The 26,160-nt window shown below is 63.4% G+C and overlaps 1 protein-coding gene and 1 non-coding gene across 5 annotated transcripts in view; one reads left to right on the top strand and one right to left on the bottom strand.

Moving 5' to 3' along the window:
• The first annotated feature begins 6,812 nt into the window (after nt 1-6,812).
• The window catches only part of SH3BP2 (SH3 domain binding protein 2), a 35,358-nt gene continuing 16,010 nt past the window's right edge, over nt 6,813-26,160 (top strand). Inside the window, exon 1 of one of the 4 annotated variants that reach the window (XM_069594888.1) lies at nt 6,813-6,955. Coding sequence is in view for 1 of the 4 variants with exons in the window: in XM_069594887.1 (XP_069450988.1) it covers nt 24,649-24,731 (83 nt within the window). In the remaining 3 variants the exon portion in view is untranslated. Of the gene's footprint in view, nt 6,956-8,784; nt 9,101-12,764; nt 13,223-24,025; nt 24,732-26,160 lie in introns of those variants that run through there. The other 3 variants (XM_069594889.1, XM_069594891.1, XM_069594887.1) reach the window with 3 other exon arrangements.
• Nucleotides 15,921-16,027, bottom strand: LOC138443055 (U6 spliceosomal RNA). Its single transcript, XR_011257981.1, has one exon. It is a non-coding gene; the product is annotated as a U6 spliceosomal RNA (small nuclear RNA).

Genomic DNA, 26,160 nt, shown 5'->3' with positions numbered 1-26,160 from the left:
TTCCTTTAGGATGGACTGGTTGGGTCTCCTTGCAGTCCAAGAGGACTCTCAAGAGTCTTCTCCAACACCTCTAGTGAAGCAGAACATGTTTAAACACGTTCTTATTGGTTACATATAGTTCTTTTTATATGAATTGCTACTTGTGCCCGTTTTCAACTAACGGTAGAAACTTGTAAATAACCCCCTTGTTAATGCATGCGTTTTCCCCCGATTCCTTCCCAGTTCGTAGTTTTCCATTCAATTTTGTTTATGATGTTTTTGACAGTCACCCTCTATATCTACTACCACCATATTTTCTATATACCTTCTATATCTACCACTATAGCTACTGGTTCTTGCCTTTATGTACTCAAAAGCTGATTATTTCACCTTTGGTACTGTACCTAGAAATCCTGTACCATCTCCATAGTATATAGCCATCTACATTTTCATTTTAATATGTGGGTTTTTTTTTTCCTTTGTGTTTCAAGCCTGTAGTCTCACTGAAACTTATGCGGGCATAAGACGTGCAGTAGGGTCTCTTTCTCCAATGATTAGCCAGGTATTCCAGCACTGTTGACAAATGAGCTGAGATAAGCAGGCACAACTTTGCCCTTAATTTTTTGAAACAGGAAACAGAAAAAAAAAAAAAAGGCAAGCCGTGTGTTTCTGAGTGACTCCATGGGAGCAGCACACAGGCTCTGCAGCCACATTGCTTGGCAAGAGCGAAAGGTCAAGGATGCGCCCCCCAAGCTGGGCCCAGTGCAGCCCCGCCTCACAGGCCGATCCCAGCTTCCCGGTGAGGCAGAGACCTCCCGGACCCCCTTGGGCTGCACCTCCTCCCCTGACCCCAGGCCAGCCTGGCTGGGCACTGCTCAAAAGCTTGCTGTGGGTGGACCCTGTTCATCCCAAGGTCAGCGGTCAGAGGCGGGTGCTGCAGGCAGGGCTCAGAAGCAGGCTGGACAGAGCCATCCTCAGCTACGGCCGTGGTGCTGGTGCGGGTTCCTGCCCCAAGGCTCCCGCTCAGCCCAGGGGAGGGGGGGGACAGCAGCACAGGAGGGCATCGTGGTGTCAGCATGCATTTCACAAAATGGGCTGATGGGCCAGACGGAGGCACATTTAATAGGGAAGTGACCCAGAGGCAGCACCTGGGGGACTTCAAGTGGCCTACTGTAGCTTGGGGGACCCGCAGGAGCGGCAGTCGAAGCTAAAGACCACTCCCGAGGATGGATAAGTGGAAGTGGGGAGAGAGTGGTACCCTGGGGTGCTGGGCTGGGCAGGGGCCTGCAGGTCTAGGGACATACCCCCCAAACCGAGAGAGAGGCCCAGCCAGGTGCAGGTTTTGGAAACTGGCAGGCAAATCCCTCCCTGGCTCCTGCCCAGGGAGCCTGGTCTCGCCTGCAGGGACAGGCCTAGGAGGGCCGAGTCCTCCCAGGCGCGCCCCCTCCTGGGATCCGCCCAAGCTTCCCCTCCCTCCTCCCACCTCTGGTCCAGGGGTCTTCACATCCACAGCAGGCACCTCACTGCCTCTCATCTCAGCCCATCAGCCCAGTGTCCACTGCTGGCCGGAGAAGGGCCAGCTAGCCCCCTCCTTGGGCTGGTCACAGAGGGCCCCAGGGGTGGGGTGGGGGTGACGTGAGGCCTTCGCATACTGAGGGCCACAGCTTCCCCTTCCCAAACCTCACGCGGGCTTCCCCTTCCCGACCCCAGCGCCTTCCTGGAGGTCACGTGGCCCGGGGGTGGGGGTAAGGGCCGGGCAAGGGCTGCCAGGACCCGAGGCTTTGGGAAGGAGCCGGGCAGAGAAAGGTTCTGTGTACAAACACCCGCCTCCTCCCCACCTCCAGGGCGGAAGCAGACCCAGAATAGAACAGGTCGCTTTCAAGTTCCAAATCAGGCACCGGGGGCTGCGGGCAGGCGTGTTTGGATGTAAAAATAGAAACACCCGTGTGTGCGTGGGCCGGCCTCCACCCACGGTGTGGGGGGTGGGTGCTGGTGTTCTGAAATAGATCTTGCTAATAGGACTGCCTGACCCCGTTGGGGAGAAAATTTACCCAAACAGACCCCTCCGAGATCGGAGGCTGCTGCTGATCCGGGCAGGGGGTACTGATGGGGGCCTTCGTCAAGGTTCAGCCCAGCAGGCAGCAGGATGAGGAGCACTGGCCGGCCCTCGAGCTGGCGTCACAGCCCATGACTCATTTTCCTCCTGCCCCAGGCTGTGTGCAGGCTGTGCCCCTGCCCGGAAGACCCCTCCCAGGTCATCAGGCCCAGCTCAGGACCCCTCTGACCAACGGGCAGCGGACGCTGACCCACGCTCTCAGGCCATGCCTGCACTGGGCAGGAGGGCAGGGCAGGGGGCAAGGGGATGCAGGCCCTGCCCTCTCAGGGCTCACAGTGGGCCACCCGGCTGGAAGCCTACAGCTTGGCCCCCACCCACCGAGGGCAGCCCCCGAGCAGGATCCTGTGCTGGGGCCCAGCACTGACCGAGAGGGCCCAGTCTAGGGGGATGCAGGGCCTCTGTGAGAGAGTACAGGAGTTCTGTGCAGTGTGGTGGATGGGCACCCGGGCAGGCAGCAGTGTGGGGGACCCAGAGGCCTCCTGGGGCGGGGAGCCTGAGCTGAGTCTCAGGAGTGATGCGGGGCGGGGCAGGGGGCACAGAGGGGAGACCAGCTCAGGAGCTCTCACTCGGAGTCCGGAGGAGTCGCCTCATCTCTAGCCCGGCTCTCCGGCATCCTGGGAGCCACCCGCCACTGCCCCCCTCTCTGGTCCTGGCGCCCACTCTGCCGCTCCCCCTTGGTTCCAACAAAGGCACAGGACCCCCACCTCCTGCACAGGGCAGGGCAGAGCCACAGAGCACTGGGCCTGGGGCTGGGGTTCAGAGGGAGCCAACAGAGGTCCAGTGGCATAGATGCAGAGCCCTGGCCCTGGCCCTGACCCTGGCCCGGAGCGGCCTGCCAAAGGGTTCAGAGCACCCCCACCCCCCTACAGCCAGCCTGGAGAGGAGCGGCTGGGAACACCCTGAGTGTCGGCCCTGGGGCCGGGATGGGCCAGAAGGCTGAAGCTTCCAGGGGCCTCTGGACACGGGGGCCAGCTGGGCAGCTCCGCCTAAACCTGCCGTTTCCTTGGGGCTGCCCCTTGAGACCTTGGGCTGTTCTTTCACCAGCCTCTTAGCGAGCATCTATTCCGTGCCCGAAAGGTACCAGTGCCCTGGGGACGCAGCCACAGCAAGTACAAAGATGCGTGGGTACAAAGCGGGGTGGGGGGGAGGGGCAGGAGGGCGGAGAACAGCCTCACAGAAGTGAGGGGTGTCTAAGGGCATGATAGGGAAACACAGGAGTCTGGGGTCACAGCAATCCAGGAGTAGGTAGCAGGAAGCCCAGAGGCCCTGAGACGGGCCGTGCCTCGAGTGGGAAACAGTGAGGGAAGGGCAAAACGGTATGGGCGTGTGCCCCTGGGGAGGGCTCAGGGTCCAGCATGGAGAGGTGGCATGAGCGGACATGGGGTTACATGCTGCTGGTGTGACCGCAGACACTGCCAGGCAGGGGCCGGGAAGATGAGGGGAGGGCAAGGGGCAGGATTCAGGGTGCACTTTGCAGATAGAGCTGCCAGGACTGCCAGACAGACGGCTGGCCAGCATGGCTCAGCGGTCACTGAGGAGAAGCTGGGAAATGAGGTGCTTACAGATCTGTTAAGCCTGTTATGTTTAGAGGCACCAGGGAGAGCCGGTGGGTGGGCCGTGGGCCCTGAGCCTGGGTGTGCAGTCGGCACAGAAGCCAGCGGTGACTCTGGGCCTGCTCGGGGCTCACCGGGTGCTATGTACAACCCAGGGCTTTTGGGAAGGTGAAGAGCCCTAGACTGGCAACGGTCCGCGCCCTTCCCATCAGGGTCTTAGCAGGGTCCTGTCTCCCCACCCCCAGCCACCTCTGAATGTGCTGGGCTCTGGCACTGCCCAGCAACTCAGTACCCTAGTGGTGGGCGTGGCAGGTGGCAGGTCCAGCTCTTGGGCCATTGTCCCGAGAATCTGGTTCAAGGGTCACCTGTGTGCCTTTAGGCTGGACTTGCTCTGCAGAGACCCTCCACACCTCAGCCAGGGGTCCTTGCCTCACCTCTGCTCACCTGCCTGCACGCCCTCCCCCAGAGATGAGACCCTCCTCCTCACCCACACCAGACCTGCCAGCTCCAGTGGGAACCCCTGGGTGCCTAGCTCTCCTTGCCTCTGCCCCCCGTAGTCTGCAGTTCCTGACTTGACAGACTGCACCGAGCTGCCCCCACGTCCTAACCAGGGTCTCCTCCCCACACGGGGGCTGAGGCTGGGCTGGGGAGGTGGGCAAGAACCAGACGATGTGACTTGTCGGGTTCTCTCCAAGAGGCAGCTGGGCTTGCATTCCCATTTGAAGTGGACTTGCATCGTTGGGTGCTAACCCTCTGGGGCACCTGGTCCGTCCACGCTGTCTGCAGTGACGCTGACAGGGAGGCCTCTTCGTCCTGGTCTGCCCTGTCTCCCTGGAGCTTGGCATCTGAAGCCAGCCCCCACCTGCCCTGCGCTGTGACCGGGTTCTGGCTGGAGCCACTGACGTCCGGCTTCGCTCCACTGTCCCAGGCTCTGTTCCCCTCCCCGGCCAACCGCCCCGAGACACGGCGGCACGGTGGAGTCTGCTCGTGTGTCCCTCTTCCCTCCCATGGGCCACAGGCTGCGGAATTCCCAGCAGCATCTCGGGTACCCAGGGTTCCCCGTGCAGGGTCTGCTGGACCAGGCACCAGGGAGCACGTGCGTCCAGCCTCGACACAGTGAGCACTCTGTCAGGGACTCCCCCGCCTCTTCCACCGAAAGCCCTGTTCCAGGAGTGAGGGACCACGTGGGGTGCTAGCGGTGAGCCCGGCCACTTCCATGGCAGCCTCTCTGGGCCAGGACGGACAGGCAAGCAGGGTCTTTGGGGCCCGAGTCCAGCCCTGAGGGTGGGCCAGGCTGAGCGAGTGTCTGTCAACCCTGGGTCCTGAAGGGCTAGGGTGTGGGAAGCTCTGCTTGCTCCCATCTTCCACCAGAACTCCCTGGCCACCTCTCCAGCAGACGGGCCCCTCCTCGTCTCACAGAAGAAACTGAGGCCCTGCTGACTGGACACTCCCCCTGCCTCCAGCTGCTCCTCTTGGGGGTATGTCCTTCTCCAGTGCCCCCCTCGGTCCTGGTCTTTCCCCAGTGGGCACAGCCCCTTGGTTCCGGCCTTTCCCACTTCCCTCCACTCAGTTATCTCCTCTGACTCTGAGCGTGCTCTGCAGCCAAGGTCGGTCTTCCTGGGGCCCGGGACCCGTTTGCTGCTCCGGAACAAGTGGACACTGACAGGCCCACGTTCTGTCCAGCTGCCAGCTCTGCGCACCCCCACAGCCTGGGTATGCCTCCTCCAGGCTCCTAGGGACCTCAGCCTCAGCATGACCACATCCAGTGCCTGGCTGTCCCCCGCCCTGCCTGGTTCGGAGTATCTGGCCCAGCCCCTGCCATGGCTGCCTTGCTGGACACTGGCCCTTGGTGCCCAGCGCAGCACAGAGGGGCAGGCCCGGGCCTCCCCTGTGGACAGGGTTCAGCCTCTGCAGGCTGGCCTTCTGTTCTCCGCTCCAGTCCCTTTAGCCCCTGGCCAGGCCCTGTCCTTCCCCTGCCCACAATTTCCTAAGCTCTGGGACCAGGGACCCCACCCACTCCACCTCATTGTGTCTGAGCCATGAACCCCTGCCCTGCCTGGGAAGGCTCTAGCCCCCCTAAGCCTGCTGGCCTTGCTCCTTCTCCTAAGAACACATTCACTCTCTCTCTACACCCTATACTGCCCCTTGGGGCTCCTCTCAGGAAGTCATCTCCTCCCAGAAAACCCCTTTCCCTACAAGATCTGACAAGCCCCCTTTCGCCTAGGCCCTCTCCCCTTAAACAGGGTAAACTTAGTCTGAAACTGGGTTTGTGTCTCCTGTACCCTGGTGGTTGTGGGGAAGGGCCTTGCTTGGGAGCCTCCCAGGAGGTAAAACATGAAGTACATTTACTGTTTTCTGGGCCTCCCAATCCTGGAACAAGACCCCTGGATCCTGGGAGTCCAGACCCGCTACAAGATCTGTGTCCCGGCTTGGAAGTGGCTAAAAAGTGCCCTTCGAGACTCTTCTGGAACAAGGGCAAGATTCCAGAGGTTCGGTTCCCAGCAAGCCCTTTTCTGCCTGGTGGGTGAGGGGGGTGGGGGGTAGGGGATCATGACAGGGCCCTGCCCCTCCTCCTGCAGGATCAGGATCAGTGGGTTCGGGGGAGGGGGCAGCGCCGTCCCCAGTGGAGCCATGAGGGGCCCCTGGGCAGGACACACACGTGCATTTACTGCGCATCTGTTGTGTGAGGTGTGGGGATGGCGTCCACACCCGCAGCCAACCCCACAGCCTTCTCGCCTCGGGACCAGAAGTGGGGAAAGATGGGGGTTTCCCGGGCTCTGAGGTCCTGACCCAAACCCTGCACCCAACCTTGAACCCCGAGACCCGCTAGCTGCGCGCGGAGACCTCCAGACGGCAAAAGGAGTCGGTGGGGTGGGCCCGGAGAGCCAGCGGAGGCGGGGCCGAGATCGCGGGGAGGGGAGTGAAGGCGGGCCGTAGACCTGCCCGGAGTCTGGGGAGGTGGCGCTGGGTGAGGGTAGGACCAGGTAGAGGGGCGGGGCCTGGAGGACAGGGACGGGGCGGGGCCAGATCAAAGGGGCACGAGTCATGGGCGGGGCCATGTCGAAGGGGCGGGCACGCGCCGGGGCGGGGCCAGACAGAAGGGGCGGGGCCGAGAGGACAGGGACCGGGCGAGGAGCCTGAGGGGGCGGGGCGGGGCCCGGGGCGGGGCCAGATAGAAGGGGCGGGCAGAGTTCCTGGCCGGACCCGGCTCGTGGCTGCCTGCCCGGCGGGCGGGAGCTCCTGGCGGCCGAGCCGGGAGCCGCCGCAGGCACGCAGGGCCCGCGGGCTGGGAGCAGAGCCTCGGCAGGTAAGGCACGGCGGCGGGGCGCAGGCGGGCGGGGCGCGATCGCGTCTCCCGGGCTGGCTGGAGACTCCGGGACCGGGGTTCTCGCCAGAGAGCGGGCGGGGGCCGGTCAGTTCCAGCGCGCGCCAGGCCCGGCGGCCGGCGCCACGCTCCCCGAGGAAGCGCGCGAGTTCGGGGTGCGCAGGGTGCACTCTGGAGGCCTAGGAGCGGGGGCCGGGGCGTCGCGTCTGCTCCGCGTCACCCTCGTTCCTCTGGGCCCCCGCTTCCTCAGACCCCAGGGGTTCGCGGACCGCCGCAGGTCCCTATTACAGGAGCCACCAGACTCGGCTTCTGAGGGCCCCGGGCGGCGAGTTTACGAACTTTTCGTTCCCTTGGCCCGCGCAGCGCAGAGTGGAGAAAAGCTGCCCGCTGGAGCTGACTCACACTGAAGTGTGAGTGACTGATAGCCCCGTGGCTCTGGGGGTGTCTGCGAGTTGTATTCTGGGGAACAGCGAGTGTCAGAGAGCGGGGGTTGAGGACAGCCTTCCTTCCACATGTGGGCCAGGCCCCTCCCAGCAGCCCGGCTCTCTCCTGCTGCTCTGGGCCTCGCCTGCCCCTGGTGAAGTGTTGGCAGTGGCTCCCACCGGAGGTGTTGCTGGGCCTGGGCCCTGCAGCAGCGTGCAGGCCCGGAGCCCACTCCTTCCATCCTGTTGGAGCCCCAGTGCCTCACATCCTCTCTCTCTGCCTCAGTTTGCCCATCTGTCAACACCCGTGACGTCTGTGCCAGCTGGCCAGGTGGCCATGCTGAGTAAAGAGACACTCCTAAAGGGCCCTGGCCTCAGACAAGAGCTCTGTATGGACAAGGGGCATGTGATCTTGCTAATGAGGCTGGAACCAGGCCCCAGCAAAAAGGGGGCTCAGGAAATGTTATCTGCTGTGATGAAGATGATAAAATGTGTAGAAGTTTTTCAGGACAGTCTGACAGCCAAGGGGGCAGGGCAAGTCCTGGAGACAGGGTAGGTTTCTAGAATTATGTTTAGCCCTGCAGTGAATGAGTGGCCCAGGCTCCTGAGACTCGAGGAGGGGGCTGGGATCCGTTACCTCCTGGCTCTCATCCCACCGTGTCCAGCACTGCAGGCGGGCCGGGGGCCAGCATGGGGGCTCCAGGATGAGAGCTCTGTCAAATTCCCCTCCGTTCCACTCTATTAGTTGGCTCTGTGCCCTGTGTTGGGGCGCACCCTGGCCAGAGGAGTAGATGGCCCGTACTGACCCCTGTTAGCCATCTGGAAAAAGGGGCACTGACAGAGGGTCTGCCCTTTTTGGGGAGCCCCTCAGGCCTGCAGAGTCAGGGAGGAGCCCACCAAGGAGGCCAGCTTGGGAGAGATAGGCGGGTAGGCGACTCCAAACCTCCCTTGGCCCTTTCTGTTCACGTGGACAGAAGAAAGTGAGGTGCTGAGTCAGCCCCCAATGTCCGTCCCCCAACATGGAACCCCGCAAGCTTGCAGGCCTGCATGTGGGAGGCCTGGGGGGCACAGAGAGACACACAGAGGGGCTGGGTCCTTTCTGGCAATCCGGCTGCCACTCTTTACCAGCTGTGTGGTCTTGGCCAGGAGGCTTCAACCTGCTGAGCCTCGGTTTCCTCGTCTGCAAAAGGCAGGTAGTGAACCGCTTTCTACTGCACAGGTGGCTGTGAAGGTCCAGGAGCTGGTGGTGGCACATGGTTGGTGTCCAGCAACTGTGGGCCAGTGAGGGTGCTGTCCGAAGCCCTCGGGGCTAGAGGGCAGGGATAGCCGGGCAGTGGCTGCTTGGGAGGGGCGGGGCCTGGAGAGGCGGAGGGCAAAGGGCAGGCTCTAGGTCCCTGCTGCTTGGGTCTAGTGGCAAAGGCCCAAGTCTCTTAGGAGTGGCCAGGATCAGGGAGCCATGTGGGTCCTCCTGGTTCCCGTCCTTGATGCTCTACTGGAGACTGCGAGGGTCAATGACTGGCAGGCCCTGCTCTCCCCTTATTGGCTGGCTCGTTAGGTGGCCTCAGTAAGGCCTGGGCACGTACATACGTGATTCTCTAGGCAGCGCCAGGCAGCCTGGCCAAGGGAGGTGAGTGGCAGGTGGCCGGTGAAGGAAGTATTTGCCGTCAGAAGGATGACTGTCTGAGCCACGAGGGCAGCCGTGAAGGTAGGAACAGACCGAGCCAGAGGCTGGTAGTGCTGGGGGTGGCAGACCAGTTTGACCGGAGCGGCTGGTGTGTGTCGGATGTGGTGAGAGTATGGATGAGGGGGTGGATGACCGTGCAGAGGGGCCCGGGGGGCAGGTAGAGGGGTGGTCAACACTCTGAAATCCTACCCACAGGCAGGTGGCCTGTCGTCAGAAGGCCTCTGACTCTCCAGTGGCCCTGACCAGTCGTCCAAGGGTGGTGACAGTCTCACATGTGGGCCGCCTAAGCCCCAGAGGCGGGGGCTGAGGGGTGGGGAGTGTTCTGGACTCTAGCTTCAGACAGGCAGGCCCAGCAGTGCCGCTCTGCCTGGCCACCCTGCTCCCCACGCTGGGCCTGCCTCAGAGGGCAGGCAGGACGATGCCAGGAGAAATGGGGCTGCCTCCTGGCGCGGCCAGGAGACCTGCGCCTCCTTTGTGAATGACACTTCATGACTTGGGTGCTAGAAGGCCCCAGCTCTGGGCCACACGGATGGACTAGGGCTCGGGGGCCGGGCTCCTGAGCTGCCTGCCAACTCCAGGTGCCATGGGAGTGAAGTGCTCAGATGTGGGGAGGGGGCCCCACGGGACTTGAGTCTCCCCACCGTCCCCCTTCTCCCTGGACAGCAGAGATTCTGAGCTTCTGGCTCTGGGGCCACCTATAGGTTGACCCCTGCCCATCCCCCCACGTCAGGAACCACGTTGAGACCTGGCGCTTCTCTCACCCCTGGCCCCAGGCCTCACTGATCCTTGGCCCCTGTGGGCTAGCCACAGTGGGACCCAGCGCTCCTTGCCCTAGAAAGGTGTGGGCCCTGTCACCAAGGTGATGGCCTGAGGGGTTGGCAGGGCACCCTCGTGGTGTCCATACCTCTTCCGCTGAGGCCACGTTCCGATTCCGAGAAGTGCCCTTTGCTTCCTTGTGAATCAGATGTTTATTGTGTTCTGGCTGAGCCCAGGGTTGGGGCGGCGCACTGCTAAGCACGCCCGTCCCAGGCCGCCGGGTGGGGTGTGGGTGTCTTGCCTGCTGGAGCCTGCAGAGGGAGGGCGGGTCTCCAGGCTGACGGGTAACCGCCCTGAGTGCTGGGACCAGGGTGGGCTCCCCCCGCAGCCAGGGGCTGAGCCAGCCCTGGGGAAGACCTCCCTGAGGCGGCTTCTCCAAGCCAGCATGGCTCCTCCCAGGAGGCAGAGGAGGAGGGCGTGGAGCAGCAGCGTGTGCTTGTCCTGTCTGAGTGCCTCTCTGGACTTGAGCTACTTCCTGGGGGAAGGGAGGGAAAGCAGTTCTAACTCCGGGAGTCCTGGGGAACTCAAGTGAGACGCTGCAGAGGAGCCTGCCCTGGGAGATGTGGCCCAGACCCAGGCTGGGGCCTCCCCCGCCCCCCGGCCCTGGGCAGACGCTGCAGCTCCATGGGGGGGGGGGCGCCCATCCACCGCCTCCCAGTCTCCCCCACTCCGTGTCGTAATCCAGCCTCGCTCCTCTTCGGCATTAGAGACCTCCGCGGTGGCCCCTGCCCACTGCCCCCAGCCGGGGAGGAGCCAGCCTAACCCCTGCCCCTCACTGCTGGCTGCCCGCCCCCCAGCAAGGTGACGGGAGGTCAGGGGCTGACCTCAGGGCCTGCGATGCCAGGGTAGACCCTGGCTTGACCCCGAAGCCTGAGGAGCCAGGGTGGCAACCACAGTCCCCCGAGGGCCCTGGCTGGGATGCTATGCCACCCCACTCCGAGTCCTAACCCTGGGGCAGGAGGGCAGGGGCGGGGTGGGCCCCCCTCGGAAAGCCGCTGTCCCCCGGGCCTCCCATTCATGCTGGGCGCCCTGTGTACCCAGCCCGGCCCTGGGCCAGGCGTGGATTGGGAGCAGCTCGGCCCGTCTGGGGGCCCCCACTGCTGCCACCCTGGCCCCTACCTCCCAGAGCTGGGTGCAGGCCCGCAGCCCGTGCGCTGCTCTCCGTGTTCCCCTGTCTGCCTTTCCTGCTCAGTCCGCTCCTGGCGAAGGACAGGGCCCCGCTTGAGTGCCCATGCTCAGCAATGCCCCCGTGGACCTGCCGCAGAGGAGGGAAGTCCCCGGCAGAGCAGGCCTGCAGCCCGGGCATGTGTAGCTCCTGCTGGGCATCAGAGACACGGGTGCCCCGTCACCCGAGAGGCCTGTGCTGCTGGGCGGTGAAGCTGCCAATCGGATCACAGCAGGCAGTGGTGCGGGGGTCTTGCTGGGGCCCCTCTGCATTTCCACCTCAGCCTCTGGCTCTGGGCTCCAGCTCCTGTGCCCTCCGCTGTCACCACTCGAGCCGCCTGGATGCAGGGTCCCCCCTGGGGGTTCACACCGGGAGACTGAGGTGAGGGATCGGGGCCCCCCGCCCTAAGTGAAAGGCGTTCTTTTTTCTGTGGCTGTCCCTCCCTGGAGACATACATTGGGACCAGCGTTGGGGTCAGGGTGAGCTCCCCTGAGCTACCAGCCATAGGGGGACCTGGTCTTTGTGTCCCAGAGAGCCAGCCCCCGAGACGGGGCCCTGTAGGAGAGTGGTGGAGAAGGATCCAGATCACCGGACCCAGGAACCCTGCGTGGACAGGTGCAGGGGAAGGAGGCGAGCCAGGAGACTCACCCTGCCCCCTCCTCCCTCACTCCAACTGCTTCCTCTCCTCCTGTTTGAGGTCAGAAAAGGAAGACCTTTTTCCCAGGGGTGCAAGCAGCTGGCACTGAGCCACCGGGTCCCCTGATGACCAGGCAGCCACCGGGCTGGGGGCGGGGCCCTGGCTGGCAGGTCTGTGATTCCCTGGCGGGTTTGGCCGCGGTGGGCAGAGAGGGAGTGGCTGTGCCCCCGCTCCTCCGCACAGGACGAGAGGCTCGAAGGTGCTGGGAGTGTAGGGCGGCCGTCGGAGGCTGGGTGGGATCCGTGCTGTGAGCTCGACGTGGTAGAGGGGCCCAGGAACCCCGCGGTCCATGGCCAGCCCCCCCCCCCCCCGGCCTCCCTGGTGGCCCACCCAGCTGTTGTCGGAGCCCAGGGCGCCTGCGGGGAGAGCCTCAGCCTGCAGTGGGAGGGGTCACCACCGTGTACCCCGCCCTGTCTCGGGAGCCTGTGTGTGATGTGCTACACTCCACGAGCCCCTTACCCCAACCCCCTACCTCCTGACTTCTCTAGAATCCCCCCCACTCCGGGGGACCCTGGCCTGACACTTTGCTGCCTGGCAGGCTCCAGGACTGGGCACCGCCTCCTGGCTCCTGGCCTCACGGGAGCTGCCCGGGGATGGGGGTGGGAGACCCGGGACCCCACCTCATCTGGCTCCAGACCCTGAGCTGCAGGCGCAGAGGAGGCGTCCCCGAGCTGGGGGCAGGGTGAGGGAGAGCCCCAGGCCGGCTGCAGGCCCGGTTCTGGCCCCCCTGGGGCCTCAGTTCCGCTGACTGTGGCGTCCACTTGTACAAAATTGGAGCAAGGGATGGAGGCCCTCCCCGAGCTCCCCGGCCGTCCTGGGGTTCCTGGCACGGGCCTGTGGAGCTTTGCCAGCAGGGACGCGAGCTCTCCGAGACCAGCCGTCTGTCGTCTTGAGAATGTGAGCAGGAGGGTGAAGCGCTGTGGTCAGCAGTGGCTGGGCCCGCTGGGGAAGGAAGAGGATTGAGAAAGAGACACCCACTCACCCCCCACCCTCGCAGGCCCTGCCCCGGGCCCGAGGTTCCCTAGCAGCCGGGCACCCACGGGCAGCTGTTCCGGGCCAAGGCCTTGGGAAGCAGGCGGGGCAGCCGCACGCTGGCGGTCTCCACACTGATTCACCCGCTGCCCGGAGGACCCCCGGGGCCCCTCCCCAGGGCCGGGCTCAGGGCTGCCTGTGGGGAGGGCGCAGGCACCGTCCTCGCAGTGGGCAGTCCCTGAGAACCACGTAGGAGGTGTCACTGGGGCACCTGAGGTAGAGCCTTTGTGGGGTGGGGGCAGGAAGACGCAGGCAGGAAGAGCCAGGCCCAGGGCTGCTCTGTGTCTGCAGAGCTCACTCTGGGTCTTGAGACCTCCCTCCCACACACGCACAAGTACCCCCGCTGCGGCAGGGGCCGTAAGGAGGCCTGGGCAAAAGCAGGACGCACAGGAGAGCTCGGTGTGCGGTGGGGGCGGACGTCTGGTGGACCCGGGTGAGTCGGTGACCCACACTGAGAGGCCCCGGGGCCAGGGGAAGCGGATGTGGTGGGCCTGGGCCTGGGGGAGCACCGCCCCCCGCCACTGCCCAGTCCTCTCTGCTGGCTCTTCTGGCCACAGAGGAGTGACCCCCGTGGCTGTCTCCCCAGGGAGGGAGAGGGTGTCCCTGTGGCGCCACGGAGCCATGCCCCTCCTTCACCCAGGACAGGCTGCCCCAGGCGGTGGCAGGTCCCCAGCCATGAGGAGGCTCGGGGCCGGCCCTCGGGAGCTCTGCTGACCGTCAGGAGCCACCTCACCTCTGGGAGCCTCAGTTAGGCCGAGGGTTGGAGGAGAGTGTTTGTCTCGTGCGTGGTGGCCCTGCAGGCAGACAACAGGGCTGGACGGGCACTTGGCCTGTGGGGGTCTGAGGAGGCTCTCCAGGGCTGCTGGACCCGCGGTAGGGGTTGGGGGGGTTGTCGCTGGACAGAGAGCTCAGGCCACGTTGCCCAAGGCTGTGGTGGCTGGGGGCCTTGCCTGGAGCTGCCCACCCTGCGAGGCAGGGCAAAGTCTGGAGTCCCCAGGGAACAGAGGCCTGCTCCTCCAGCCCTGAGGTCCCCTGAGGGCGCTGTTCCCTGGCCTGACTGGGCCTTCAGGATGTCCTAGGGTGACCTGACCGCAGGGTGGGGACAGCGGGCGGTGGTCAGGGCAGGCCGTCCTGCTGGAGCACCAGCAGGGCGAGGGCCTTGAACCCGAGACTCGCCTGCCAGCTGTGGCTGGGACCGCGCTCGGAGTGAGGGGCTAGCGTCCAGGATCCCGCAGGATCCCTGGCTTGGGGAGGGACAGTGTGCAGGAGGGAGACCCCCCTCCTCGCCCCTGCACCCTCCTGTCCTGTCTGTCAAGGCTGCTGGAGGGGGAGGGGCAGGGACCGGGCCCCTTTCCCGCCAACCCGGGCCCCCGGCCAGACCCTCCCCGAGCTGGGCCTCCGAACAATGGGGCAGTGTCAGCGCTCCTGGGAACCGCCCGGCCAGCCAGGCCCCCCGCTGGCCCAGGCCAAGGGGCTTAGAGGGAGGCCAGCGGTGAGTCATCCGCTCCTCGCCCAGCCCAGGGTTCCTGGGCCGGGGGGACCAGCACTCTCGGTTCCCCAGCCTCCGCCCCGGGGTCCTGGCCGGCTCTTCCTTCCCTCTTCAGCCTCTCCCTTCCCTCTCTGGCTCCCTCCGTCTGAACATGTTGGCTGTCTCTCTGCCTCGGTCCCGGGCAGAGACCCAGCCCGGCAGTGGCTGTCGCCTGCCCCATCATGAGCTGCTCCCCTCTCCCAGCCTGTGAGGGACCCCGGGAAGAAGCCAGTGAGAGGGCCCAACCTAAACATTGGCTGAGGAATACAAGGTGGACCCCCAGAAGGAAGCGAGGCAACAAAATAAAGCACTCTTCAAGAGAGTTAACCGACAACATCAAAGAGTGGGAAAAAAAAGTATGAAAAATATTAGCATTAGGGATAACAGGATAAAAATAAATGGGTTAAAGCTGTGCTGAAGAGAGAAGGAGGTGGGATGGGCCCTGTGGTGTGGACTTGGCCTTAATGGTTCCGGCCTGTGGCAGGGTAGGCAGGAAGCCAAAACCTTGCTGGACGGATGGTGAGCCAGGTTCCTGGGTGGGTGACTGGTCCAGAGACCACCCCCCCACCCAGAGGAGCTCGAAGAGGACCCGAGGTGAGGGTCGCACCTCACGCCCCGGACCCTGACTCCCTGACCTGTGGCGATGCTGCGAGGTACCCAGGAGCCGTGTGGGTCCTGTGGCCCGGGGGAGCCTACCGAGGCACGAGATAGCCTAAAGAGATCAGAGAAGCAACGGACGCTACTGGCATCAAGGCCAGCGTCCCCCTTGGTCTAGCATGGGATGCCCCGGCAGGTGGTTCCCAGCGTGGAGGGCTCGTGCACTGCCCTGGCCTGGCACTGGCCAACAGGAACTGTCCCCACGACGAGCCTGTTTCATGGCTGATCTGAAGCCTCCGGCCTTGGTTCCTGCAAGGAGCTGTGGGGCCCATCTCTCTCCTTGGCCCCCACCAAGCATGCACTTCCTGGCCGCTGTGTCCTCATTGAGTTCCCCTGGTATCATCTCGCCCTGGGCTGAGTGGGGTGCCTTCCACCCTGAGGCTCTGGGCCCAGCACTGGGCCAGGTGGCTCTGGGGGAGCCTAGGAGAGCTGCTGCTTTCGGTCCTCAGTTCAGTTCAGTTCAGTTGCTCAGTCACGTCCGACTCTTTGCGACCCCATGGACTGCAGCACACCAGGCGTCCCTGTCCATCACCAACTCCCAGAGTTTATTCAAACTCATGTCCATTGAGTCGGTGATGCCATCCAACCATCTCATCCTCTGTCATCCCCTTCTCCCCCTGCCTTCTTTCCCAGCATCAGGGTCTTTTCCAATGAGTCAGCTCTTCACATCAGGTGGCCAAAGTATTGGAGCTTCAGCTTCAACATCAGTCCTTCCAATGGATATTCAGGACTGATCTCCTTTAGGATGGACTGGTTGGATCTCCTTGCAGTCCAAGGGGCTCTCAAGAGTCTTCTCTAACACCACAATTCAAAAGCATCAATTCTTTGGCGTGCAGCCTTTTTTATAGTCCAACTCTGACATCCATACATGACCACTGGAAAAATCATAGCCTTGACTAGACGGACCTTTGTTGGCAAAGTAATGTCTCTGCTTTTTTTTTTTTTTAAAAACATGGAACGCTTGACGAATTTGCGTGTCATCCTTGCGCAGGGGCCATGCTAATCTTCTCTGTGTCGTTCCAATTTTAGTATATGTGCTGCCGAAGCGAGCACATGTCTCTGCTTTTTAACATGCTGTTTAGGTTGGTCATAACTTTTCTTCCAAGGAGTAAGTGTCTTTGAATTTCATGGCTGCAATCACCATCTGCAGTGATTTTGGAGCCCCCCCAAAATAAAGTCTGCCACTGTTTCCACTGTTTCTCCATCTTTTTGCCATGAAGTGATGGGACCGGATGCCATGATCTTAGTTTTCTGAATGTTGAGCTTTAAGCCAACTTTTTCACTCTCCTCTTTCACTTTCATCAAGAGGCTTTTTAGCTCCTCTTCACTTTCTGCCATAATGGTGGTGTCATCTGCATATCTGAGGTTATTGACATTTTTCCCAGCAATCTTGATTCCAGCTTGTGCTTCTTCCAGCCCAGCGTTTCTCATGATGTACTCTGCATAGAAGTTAAATAAGCAGGATGACAATATACGGCCTTGAGGTACTCCTTTTCCTATTTGGAACCAGTCTGTTGTTTCATGTCCAATTCTAACTGTTGCTTCCTGACCTGCATACAGATTTCTCAAGAGGCAGGTCAGGTGGTCTGCTATTCCCATCTCTTCCAAAATTCTCCACAGTTTATTGTGATCCACACAGTCAGAGGCTTTGGCATAGTCAATAAAGCAGAAATAGATGTTTTTCTGGAACTCTCTTGCTTTTCGATGATCCAGCGGATGTTGGTAATTTGATCTCTGGTTCCTCTGCCTTTTCTCAAACCAGCTCGAACATCTGGAAGTTCACAGTTCACGTATTGCTGAAGCCTGGCTTGGAGAATTTTGAGCGTCACTTTGCTAGCGTGTGAGAGGAGTGCAACTATGCAGTAGTTTGAGCATTCTTTGGCACGTTTGGTCCTCAGGGTGCTCTTATCAGCAAGCCCGTTTGGGGGAGGAGTGAAGTGACTTGCACCAGGTTGCCGGTACAAAGAAGCAAAGCTGGAGGTGGTGCCCTGGCCTGGCTGCTCACCCTGGGGCAGGTCTGAGACCCGCTCCACGCTCAGCTGGACATGTGGCCCTCATGCATGTTCTGGACCGGACCGGCCTCCTCTAACGGTGTGCATCTCCTCTCGCCCCAGCCCCAGGCCCTTTGCACAAGCTCTCTCTATCTGGGACACTTTCCATGTGACCTTGCTTGGCTGCGGCATATGGATGCTGGCTGACGTGTCGCTGTGTCTGGGTGGAAGTGTTGTCACAAGGGTGTGAGTCAGAGGTGGCCACCTCCCCAGCAGTTGGGCACCCCAGACGGAGGGCAAGGCCAGCGTGGACCCCGGGTGAAGGGTGTGGTGTGTGCTCGCAGGTGACAATGCCCTGACTGTCTCCTCCTGCCCCGTTAGTGGTGGCAGTGGTGAGCAGGCCTCAGGGTGGGGCTTGTGCTCTGGGACAGTCTCCTGAACGGATCCCCTGGGCTCTGGAGGGGCGCGTAAAACAGAAGCAGACCCTGACATCAGGAGGGCAGGCTGGCAGGCGCCTGCACCCCCGCGCTGTGTGCGCCAGCCTTCGGCCCGGAGCCCAGGGCCTCCTCCAGCTGCGCTCCAGGCTGTGGGAGCTCTGTCCGTCCGTCTGTCCGGAGAGCAGGCCCCGGGCCCCTCGCCCTCCTCACACCCCTTGGAGCCAGGCTTGGCAGGAAGTGTGGGGTGGGTGAGGTGGCCTGCAAGGGTGGTGCTGGCGCAGCGGCCGCTGCTGCAGCCCACTCAGCCTCAGCTTCCTCATCGGGAGCGGGAGACAAGCGGCGGGGAATGAGTGGGCCCTGGGGGCTGACACCTTGGCGCTGGGGGGACGTTCCCGGAGGCTGCTCCCTGCCGTGATCCACTGGTTTGGCCCTCTGTCACAAGAGGTTGCCTTTGAGATCCCCCCGCCCCCGGCCTTGGCGAGTCGGGATGTGTCCCCAACGGAGGTGCCTGTGACCTACACATGTGTCTCCAGGAGGGTCTGGCTGGTGGTCGCCTGTGCTCTGGAGGCCTGGGGCCAGTGACTGGGACCAGGCCCTCCGCCGAGGGCAGGACCAAGCTCTGTCTGGTGCACCAAGGAGTGACCCAAGGAGCATGCACGTAGTTTCTGGGAAGAGGGTCGGGTAGGCTGGGCTTGGGGAAGTCCCTGGGTTCCTTATTCACTGGGGGTCGGCCTCACTCTGATCTCAGAGCAGGTCTGTCCCCTTCTGAGTGACCCAGCAGAGGGGCTTGGAAGGTTCCAGCCCCAACCCTGGAGGGTCAGTGGCAGTGTCGGGCAGCTTGGTCTGCCTGGGGCTCAGCCCACCGGGTACTCGAGGCGGGAGGGGGATGGTCTAGGCCCCACACCTGCTCTGCCCGTGAGGGCTGCTGGCCTTGCTTTGTGGACCAGTGAGGCTGGGAGCGGTCAAGAGCATGGCTGAGGTCACTCAGGGGGTGTCTGGGCCTTGCTCAGTGGGCGGCAGACCCCCTGCGCTAGGCGTCCATCCTTGCAGCTAGACAACCCCCTCCCCGACCCAGGGATGAAGAAATGGCGATGTTTGGGGTGAGGCGAGTGGTTTACTTTAGTAAATGAGCTCCATGGTTGGACCCCACGTGGAGTCGGAGTGTCTGGCCGGTGGGTGAGGTCTCATGCTGCAAGAGGTGCCTGGTGTCCCCTTTGTGCTGGGGACACTGCAGCGGACGGACGCATGGAATGACTGCCGTCCACATCCCCCGCCCTCAACCCCGAGCTATGTCGAGGGTAAGGCAGTCAACAGACGCTGCGGTCAGTGCAGCTGGTGGGGACACGGAGCCCCTCCTAGGAGCCCTGCTCGTGGGCAGAGCACGTGTAGGTGGGCAGGGGCTGTGTGTGTGGGCAATGGGTCTGGACTCGGGGCTGCGGAGGAAGGCGTGGAGCCTGCGGAGACGGGAGATGTTGTTCTCGGCCAAGCCATGCGCTGGACAAAGGTGACGTTTCCATGCTTGGGGCCGTGGCTCGAATGGGGCCAGCAGCAGTGGGCAGAGAGTGTGCTGGAGGGGTGCAGACCTGCAGGGGCATCCTGGGAGGGCGTGGTCTGGCTCCAAGCAGGGCGGTTTGGGAGGACGTTCTCTTTTCCCGAGGTGCCTGTGACAGCGGCGTGGTCGGCAGAACCCCTGGAGCCCCCCTCTCCCACAGCCATGCCGGGTGATCCTGGGGACAGCCTCTCGCAGGCGCCGATGGCCGGCTGTTCTCACGAGGAAGCAGGCTGAGGGTGGGCCGCAAGGTTAGGGTGGAGCCTGGCCTGTCCCCAAGGAAGCCTGGGCGTCACCACCGCTGTCCTTACTCCCAGGGTCCCATGGTGGAGCGGCCCTGTCCTGGCGGGGGTGGGGGGGCCTGGGGTGCCTGTGCCTGCTGTGTGCACAGCAGTGAACATCCGTGGGCGATGGGCCAGGAACGTGGGGGTGGACCCGGCCACACATCAGCACTTTGGAGAGTTTTTTTTATCAAGCAATTAAAAAGTGGAAACTTGCCAGTGTCATGATGAACTGAAGTGTGAATCCTGGAACGCCTCTGCTGGGTTGTGGTTTGAGACGAGAGAGTGACGGTGCCAAGCCGTGCTTCCCCCAGCCCCTGGCCCCCCACCACAGCCTATTGTGCGGACTTGGTCCAGAAGTCGGGGGCCCTGGGCCTGGCACCCCTGCCCAGCCGTCCCCCCTCCCATCCACGTGCTGCTCCTTCCTGGGGATCCCTGCCCTCTCCGGGGCTCCGATGAGGGTGCCTAGCACCTGATGCGGGGCCCGTGGGCGGCCCTTGCTCTTTTCTGAGTGGTCCTGGCTCTCTTTGGGGGCCCCCAGCTCTGCCCCCGCAGGCTCATCCAGCCCTCGACCCTGGCCCTTGGGAGATGCTGCCTGTTCTGGGAATATTTGCTAGAGGCAGAGGCCAGGACTGGAGAGGCAACCCCGGCCGGCTTTGGGGTGGGGGGCACACAGGGGCACATGGGCTCCCTTGAGTCGTCTGTGGGGACAGAGCTCAAGGTGAAGGTCCCGAAACCACACTCCTGCCCCCGTTCGGCCACCGCCCTCGGAAGCCCCGGCTCTGTGTGGGCAGCTGTGCGTGCCAGCCTTTCTGCACTTCCCCAATTCCCGCTGTCCCCGCCCACAGCAGCGGCTGGACTGCCTCGCAACCCCACCCTGGGCAGCCCTAACAAGCCCTGGGGGGCCTCTTAAACCCCGGCAAGTATGGCCTTCTGGGGGTGCTGGCCTGGCCTCTGTTTTGCAGTGAGCCGACCCGAGGGCTCAACCAGTGCTGGCCAACAGCTCACTTGCCAGGCAGAGGTCCCGGGGCCACAGGGCTTTGCGGCAGCCACTGGGCCTCAGTTCTCACTGGGGGTCAGCATAGTCCCTCGCTCTGGCCCTGGTGGACAGCCCCGGCGTGCGCTGGCATAACCACATGGGGGTGTGGCCGCGTGTGTAGAGCCAACAGTGAGCCCACCTGACCGTGCATCCTTCGGCCCCTCAGTCCCTTTGGTGGGCCAGGCACTGGGCGTGGGGCACGGAGGGGGACCCAGGCCCATGGGGAATGCTGGGGCCACACGTGTGACACCCTGATGCGCAAGGCTGGGCCACTGGCTTGGAGACTGCAGAGAGGGGGCTGGCGTTCTAGAAGTTCCCTCTCTCAAAGGTGTGGGGGCCTTTCGGAGAAGAAATGGTTTCCAGCGGAGGAGATTGCAGTCTGAGAATGGGGCGCGGTGGTCCTTGGGACAGGCCCACAGCTGAGGGCCCAGGGCAGCGAGCAGGGGCCAGAACCCGCCCGCTCAGCCAGGGGCCAGCCTGACCTCTGCTCCGCGGTGGAGATGGCTGGGCAGAGCCAAGGAGGGGCTGGCCGGGAGGTGGGCCCCGCAGGTCTGGGGAGTGTGGGCCGGGCCTGGCCTCTGAGCTGGTGCACGACGGGCATGGGAGGTGGTGAGCCAGGCCCGCAGGAGGCCATGGACGTCCAGGGAGGCCGCTCAGATGTACCCCGTCTGGCCTCATGCCGGGGGCCCTCAGAGAGCCAGCCTCACTCTGCAGGGCACGCCCTGGGCTTCTAGCCAACTGTGACTTACTTCATGTAGGAAAGGACCTCGGCTTGTCCCCGTGTGAGATAGTTTCTCATGGCCACCCTAACGGACTGGGGGCTGAGAAACACAGAAATGTGTTCTCAGGGTCCTGGAGGCCAGACTCCAAAGTCAAGGTGTCCGCAGCACCCCGCTCCCTCGAGGGGCTCCAGGGCGAATCCTTGCTTCCTTCTCTGTCTTCCAGCTTCCTGGGGGCTGCCTACGGGCCTGGGCTCCCTCGGTTTATGGACACACCGCCCCAGCCTCTGCCTGCCCCTCCTCTGTCTTCTCCCTCTCTCTCCCTCGAAGGCACAGCATGAGGGCTGACTCGCATATATCGTGAGAGGATTGCCACAGTAGATCCAGCCAGCATCTGTCTTCTTATACCGCTACAATGAAAAGAAACGGAAGAAACAAGCGTTTTCTTGTGATGAGAACTCGCAGGATGTGTTCTCTTTCCAGCTTTCCTGTGTATCTCACGGCAGTGTTGGCAGGCCATCCTGCCGTCCATCGCTTCCCTAGGGTTTATTGATCTTACGACCGGAAGTTGGAACCTTTTGGCCGCCCTCCTCCAGTCCCCTCTCTCTCCACTCTCTGCCTCTGGTGACACAAACCTGACTTCTTCCTTGAGTTCTTCCTCTCTCGTCTGTTATAAGGACGCTTGCTGTTTCATTTAGGGCCCGTCTGGCTGAACCAGGGTGAGATCCTTAGTCACATATGCGAAGATCCTTCTCCAGTTAAGGTCAATCACAGTTCCCAGGGACTAAGACTCGGACATATGTCTCTGGAGGCCCCCATTCAGCCCATGACACGGGGTGACCCTGCCCCTACGCCACCCATGCCCTCTGCCCAGCTGGGTGGCACCCTGGCCCGAGTTCCCGGGACTCCTCGCATCCCTGCACCGGAAGGCAGATTACAGTGCCAGGCGGAGAGAAGAATGGGCTCAGAGAGGAGGGGAAGGGCTCAGGGGCTGTGGTCCTGGAGGGTGGGGACCAAGTAGGTGGGCCCTAGGCTGGCTGTGGGTGGCCCCGAGCCCTTCGCAGGGACTGATGCAAAGCGTCTTATTTTGAGAGCTTGAGGTTTTCACCAGTGGAGGTGCCAGTCACACTGCCCTGGGCACAGGGCCCCCCCTGAGCCTGCAGGCTCTCCTTGGCACAAAGGTGGCAGGCGGGCACCAGGCTGGGCACAGGGGCCCTGGGAGACCGAGGTCGCCAGGGCTGTGATTCCAGTCCCCACACCTCGGGCAGCGCCCTGCTCTGTCAGGCCCCTCATCCCCGTGGTCAGCGCGGGTGAGTGGGCTGTGACCACCAGGGCGGGACAGGCTTCAAGGCCTGCGGCAGGGGTGGTGCTGCGTCGGCCTGTGCCTCGCTCCAGAGCAGGCTGAGGACCCTGGAGCCTGCAAGGCTCTCTTTCGCAGGCTGACGCCCAGCCCCTGCCCAGCAGCTGGCTAGTCCCACCCACCCTGGTAAGTGTCTGGCTCGGTGGGTGGTCCCCAAGCCTGGAATTTAGAGGCAGCCACCCTGGGAGGCTGGGGGAAGAGCTGCAACTTGGGGAAGGTGGGGTGGGAACCAGAGCTTCCCAGAGTTGGGACCCCAGCCCCACCCATCTTACTGCTTGGATGATGGTTATTCCCAGTCTAGTGGGGCGGGGTGGGGGCGGTTCCTGCTACTGGAGGAGGGGCTCTGAACGCCCTGTTTCAGGAACATGAAGTGAAATGAAGTGAAAGTCGCTCAGTCGTGTCTGACTCTTTGCGATCCCATGGACCATACAGTCCACGGAATTCTCCAGGCCAGAATATTGGAGTTCTAGCCATACCAGGGATCTTCCCAACCCAGGGATCGAACCCAGGTCTCCCGCATTGCTGGCGGATTCTTCATCAGCTGAGCCACCAAATGAAAGCAGCGTTATTTGCTGCAAGGATGAATTGCTGCCTGGGGAGATGGGACGTCACTGGGAGAAACTGGTAGAAACTGGGAGGCCTGGAGTGGGGAAAGATGGGAGGTCACTGGGAGAAGCCGGGAGGCCTGGAGCGGGGAGAGATGGGAGGTCACTGGGAGAAACCAGGAGGCCTGGAGTGGGGGCCTTGGGAATCCTGGCCTCGGCTTCCGCGAGGCAATAGGGTGGGGGAAGGGACCAGGGTGATCTGACCTCCGTGGAGACCCCGCGGCTCCTGCAGGTGTGGTCCTCTGCCTGCTCCCACCTCTGCCTGCACAGGACAGAGGCTGGCTGGGGCCTGCTCCCCACTCTGGGCAGGCTGTGAGGATGGACGGGAGGAGGCCCCCCTTGACCTCCCTGCCACCCTTTGCCCCTGGGCTGTGGTCAGCTGTCTGCCGTAGGCGCAGTCTGCCCACGGACCCTGGCGGGCACGGAGGCCGACGCTGGCAGGGGAGGCCAGGGTGCCCCCTGAGGAGAGTGACGACGCACAAACCCAAGTCCCCCATCCAGGAGACGGCGGGGCGGGGCGGGGGTGTGTGTCTGAGGCCCGAGCCGGACACCCAGATGTGTGTGCGACCAGGTGCTGGCAGGCCGGCTGTAGGTGCTTGCCCTGGGACAGCTGCTGGGCTGGACAGGACGAGCTTCTGCAGTGTCTGAGGACTCGCCGGTCCCCTCAGACCCTGCAGCCGCATGGCCCCAAAGTGCTCCATCCCCCAGCTGGTGCTGGGAGTGGGGGCGGGGATGGACCTTGAGACTGGAGCTTAGGGGAGGGGAGGGGAGGCAGTGGGCATGGGGCTCAGTGCCCAGCAGCTTGGGCTGGACTCCTCGCTCCCAGCTTCCTGGGTGGGGGAGGGAGCCCAGCTTAGAGGGGCAGAGCAGGCCTAGGGTGCGTGGGTGGGCTGCATTGTGAGTGGGACCCGGGCAGGGACCAGGCAGTGATGGAGCACGCTTGGCCACTCGGGGTGTAAGTGCTTTCTAGCAAGCCAGGTGTTTGCTGGGGAGCTGCGAGTGTGCCCCGTTGGGGTGTGTGAGCCCAGCTGTGTCACAGAGGCTGTGCCTGGCGTGGGCGTGGGAGGGGCAGAGAGGCCTGGGGAGCATGGAGGGAAGGCTGGTATCCCATCCGTTCTTCGTCCCTTGGGGTCAGAGGACAGAGAGGCAGCCACTTTGACACGTGAAAGTCTCCTGGTGTGAGAGGCGTGGGCCCCTGTATCACAGTGGCCTCCGGAGGCGGAGCTGCATGGCAGAGTCTGTGTTCTGGCCCATGGGGCGCCCCGGGAAGGTTGTGACTTCGTGTGCGGCTGTCTTTGGGGCCAGGGAAGCCGGGCTTGATGCCCTGGAATTTGGGGCTCCCGATTCGCTGGGAAGAAGCCCAATCTGCAGAGGTGGCCTTGGGGTGGGGACGGGACCCTGCCAAGGGGCTTCCTCCCTGAGGCGGGGGGTGGTCACAGCTGGCCTCATCCTGGGGCCTGCCCACAGTGGGCACGGCTGAAAGCCAGCAGGCCAGGCAGCACTGGGCCTCACAGGAAGTGCTGGCTACCCGGGGCTGCCCAGGGCCCCCGCAGCAGGAAGTCCTGGGCGGGGAGGAGCCCCAGCGGCCATAGGGCCCAGACACAGGCAGCGGGAGGCTGTCAGCAGGCGCGAGCAGGCGCCTCACCTGCCTGGGGATGCTGGCCGAAGCCCCACCCCATGGCCCCTGAGCCGCATGGCCTTCCTAGACCCCAGGACACCTGCCCCGAGGCCGTCAGCAGGCAGGAAGAGAGCCATGTGCTGGCTCAGCGCCACCAGGTCAGTGGGGCGGACCCGGCCCAGGGGACTTGGGAGCTTGTGCCGGCCCAGCACCTGTAGAGCTGCTCTGGGGGGCCCGCGTGCGAGCCCGGACCCACCCTCCTTGGGGTGGCGGCAGCGGGATGCACAGGACCCTGGCCCCGAGCCCCAGGAGGAGAGGCAAGGCCAGGGGTGGACGGGACAGCTGGTGGGAGCCCAGGGCCTGCGCCGCTCGGCCGGCAGCCTGCAGAAGGCCCCGGGTAAGCGTGGGCCTTCCAGCGGACATCCTGCCCTGCCCGGGGGGTGTGGACACTGGGTCCTGGGTGCACATGCTGTGAGTGTGATGGTGTGTGTGAGTGTGCCTGCACTGGAGGAATGCAGAGCCGTGTGAGCCCGGTCGCCTGCCGGCCCCCCCACCCCCGTCCTGTAGCGCCATGCCCCGTGCAGGAGTGCCTGGCCGGGGGCTCAAGAGCCTCGGGGTCTCAGGGACCCCACCGCGGGTCGTGCTTCCTCCCTTCCCCTGGCGCGGCTGCTCACCGGCCTTCGTGGAAGATGGTTTTTTCTTTTGGTTTCCATTCTTTTATGGAGAAAGATTCAGGGAAGAGGAAGGGGGAGGAGCAATTGAAAGGGGAGACTGAACCCAGAGGGGCTGGGCCCTGCCCCTCAGGCGCCACCTAGCGCCTGCTGTGTGCCCGGCTGGGGGCGGCAGGGCCGTGTGGCTTGGGAGTTACTCAGCATCTCTGACCCTCGCTGTCTTCACCAGTGGGCACGACGCTGGTTCACACGTCGGGGGGGGCTGGGGTGGGGTGGTGACGTGGGCGATCCCCGAGGAGCATGGGGCCTGGCACACAGTGTGCGCCCGGGGTGCCCTGTGCGGGCCCGTGACCTGGGGGTGGAGCAGCACTGTGCGGTTTAAGGAGCGGTCAGGCCCGGCGCTGGACGGGTGCAGGGCTGTGGGGAGGTGCTGGTGGCTCTCATCTGCACCCAGGCTGCCTTGCCCAGGGCACAGGGTCCCCCACAGAGGGTCCTCTCAGCCCCTGGAGGCTGTGTGTGTGAGCACACCACGTGGGAGTCGGTGCGTGTCTGTATGTTTGAGTGCAAACTGGTGTGTGTGAGGGTGAACACACGTAAGAATGAACGTGAGCATGCACACGTGTGGGTGAGCGTGTGCCTGTGTGTGAGCGTGAGCAGCTGAGCGAGTCTGTGTGTGCACTGGAGGGCATGTGTGGACATGGCATGTATGAGTGTGTACAGGTAGGTGTGAGTGAGTGTGCATCTTCAGGCATGCGTGTATAAGCACGCACGTGTGCCTGTGGCGAGTGAGTGTGTGCGTAGTTGCGAGTGTGCGAATGACCGCCCTGGGGACCCGGTCTCTTCCCCCCTGGGACCCTGGGAGCCCAGGCCTCCCCTCTCTGCGGCGCTTGCAGCTGGGCAGCCGGTGACCACTGAC

The sequence above is a fragment of the Ovis canadensis genome, chromosome 6 (genome assembly GCF_042477335.2).
Source record: "Ovis canadensis isolate MfBH-ARS-UI-01 breed Bighorn chromosome 6, ARS-UI_OviCan_v2, whole genome shotgun sequence".
In the NCBI taxonomy this organism is placed as follows: domain Eukaryota; kingdom Metazoa; phylum Chordata; class Mammalia; order Artiodactyla; family Bovidae; genus Ovis; species Ovis canadensis.
This window is presented reverse-complemented; position numbering and strand designations above follow the sequence as displayed.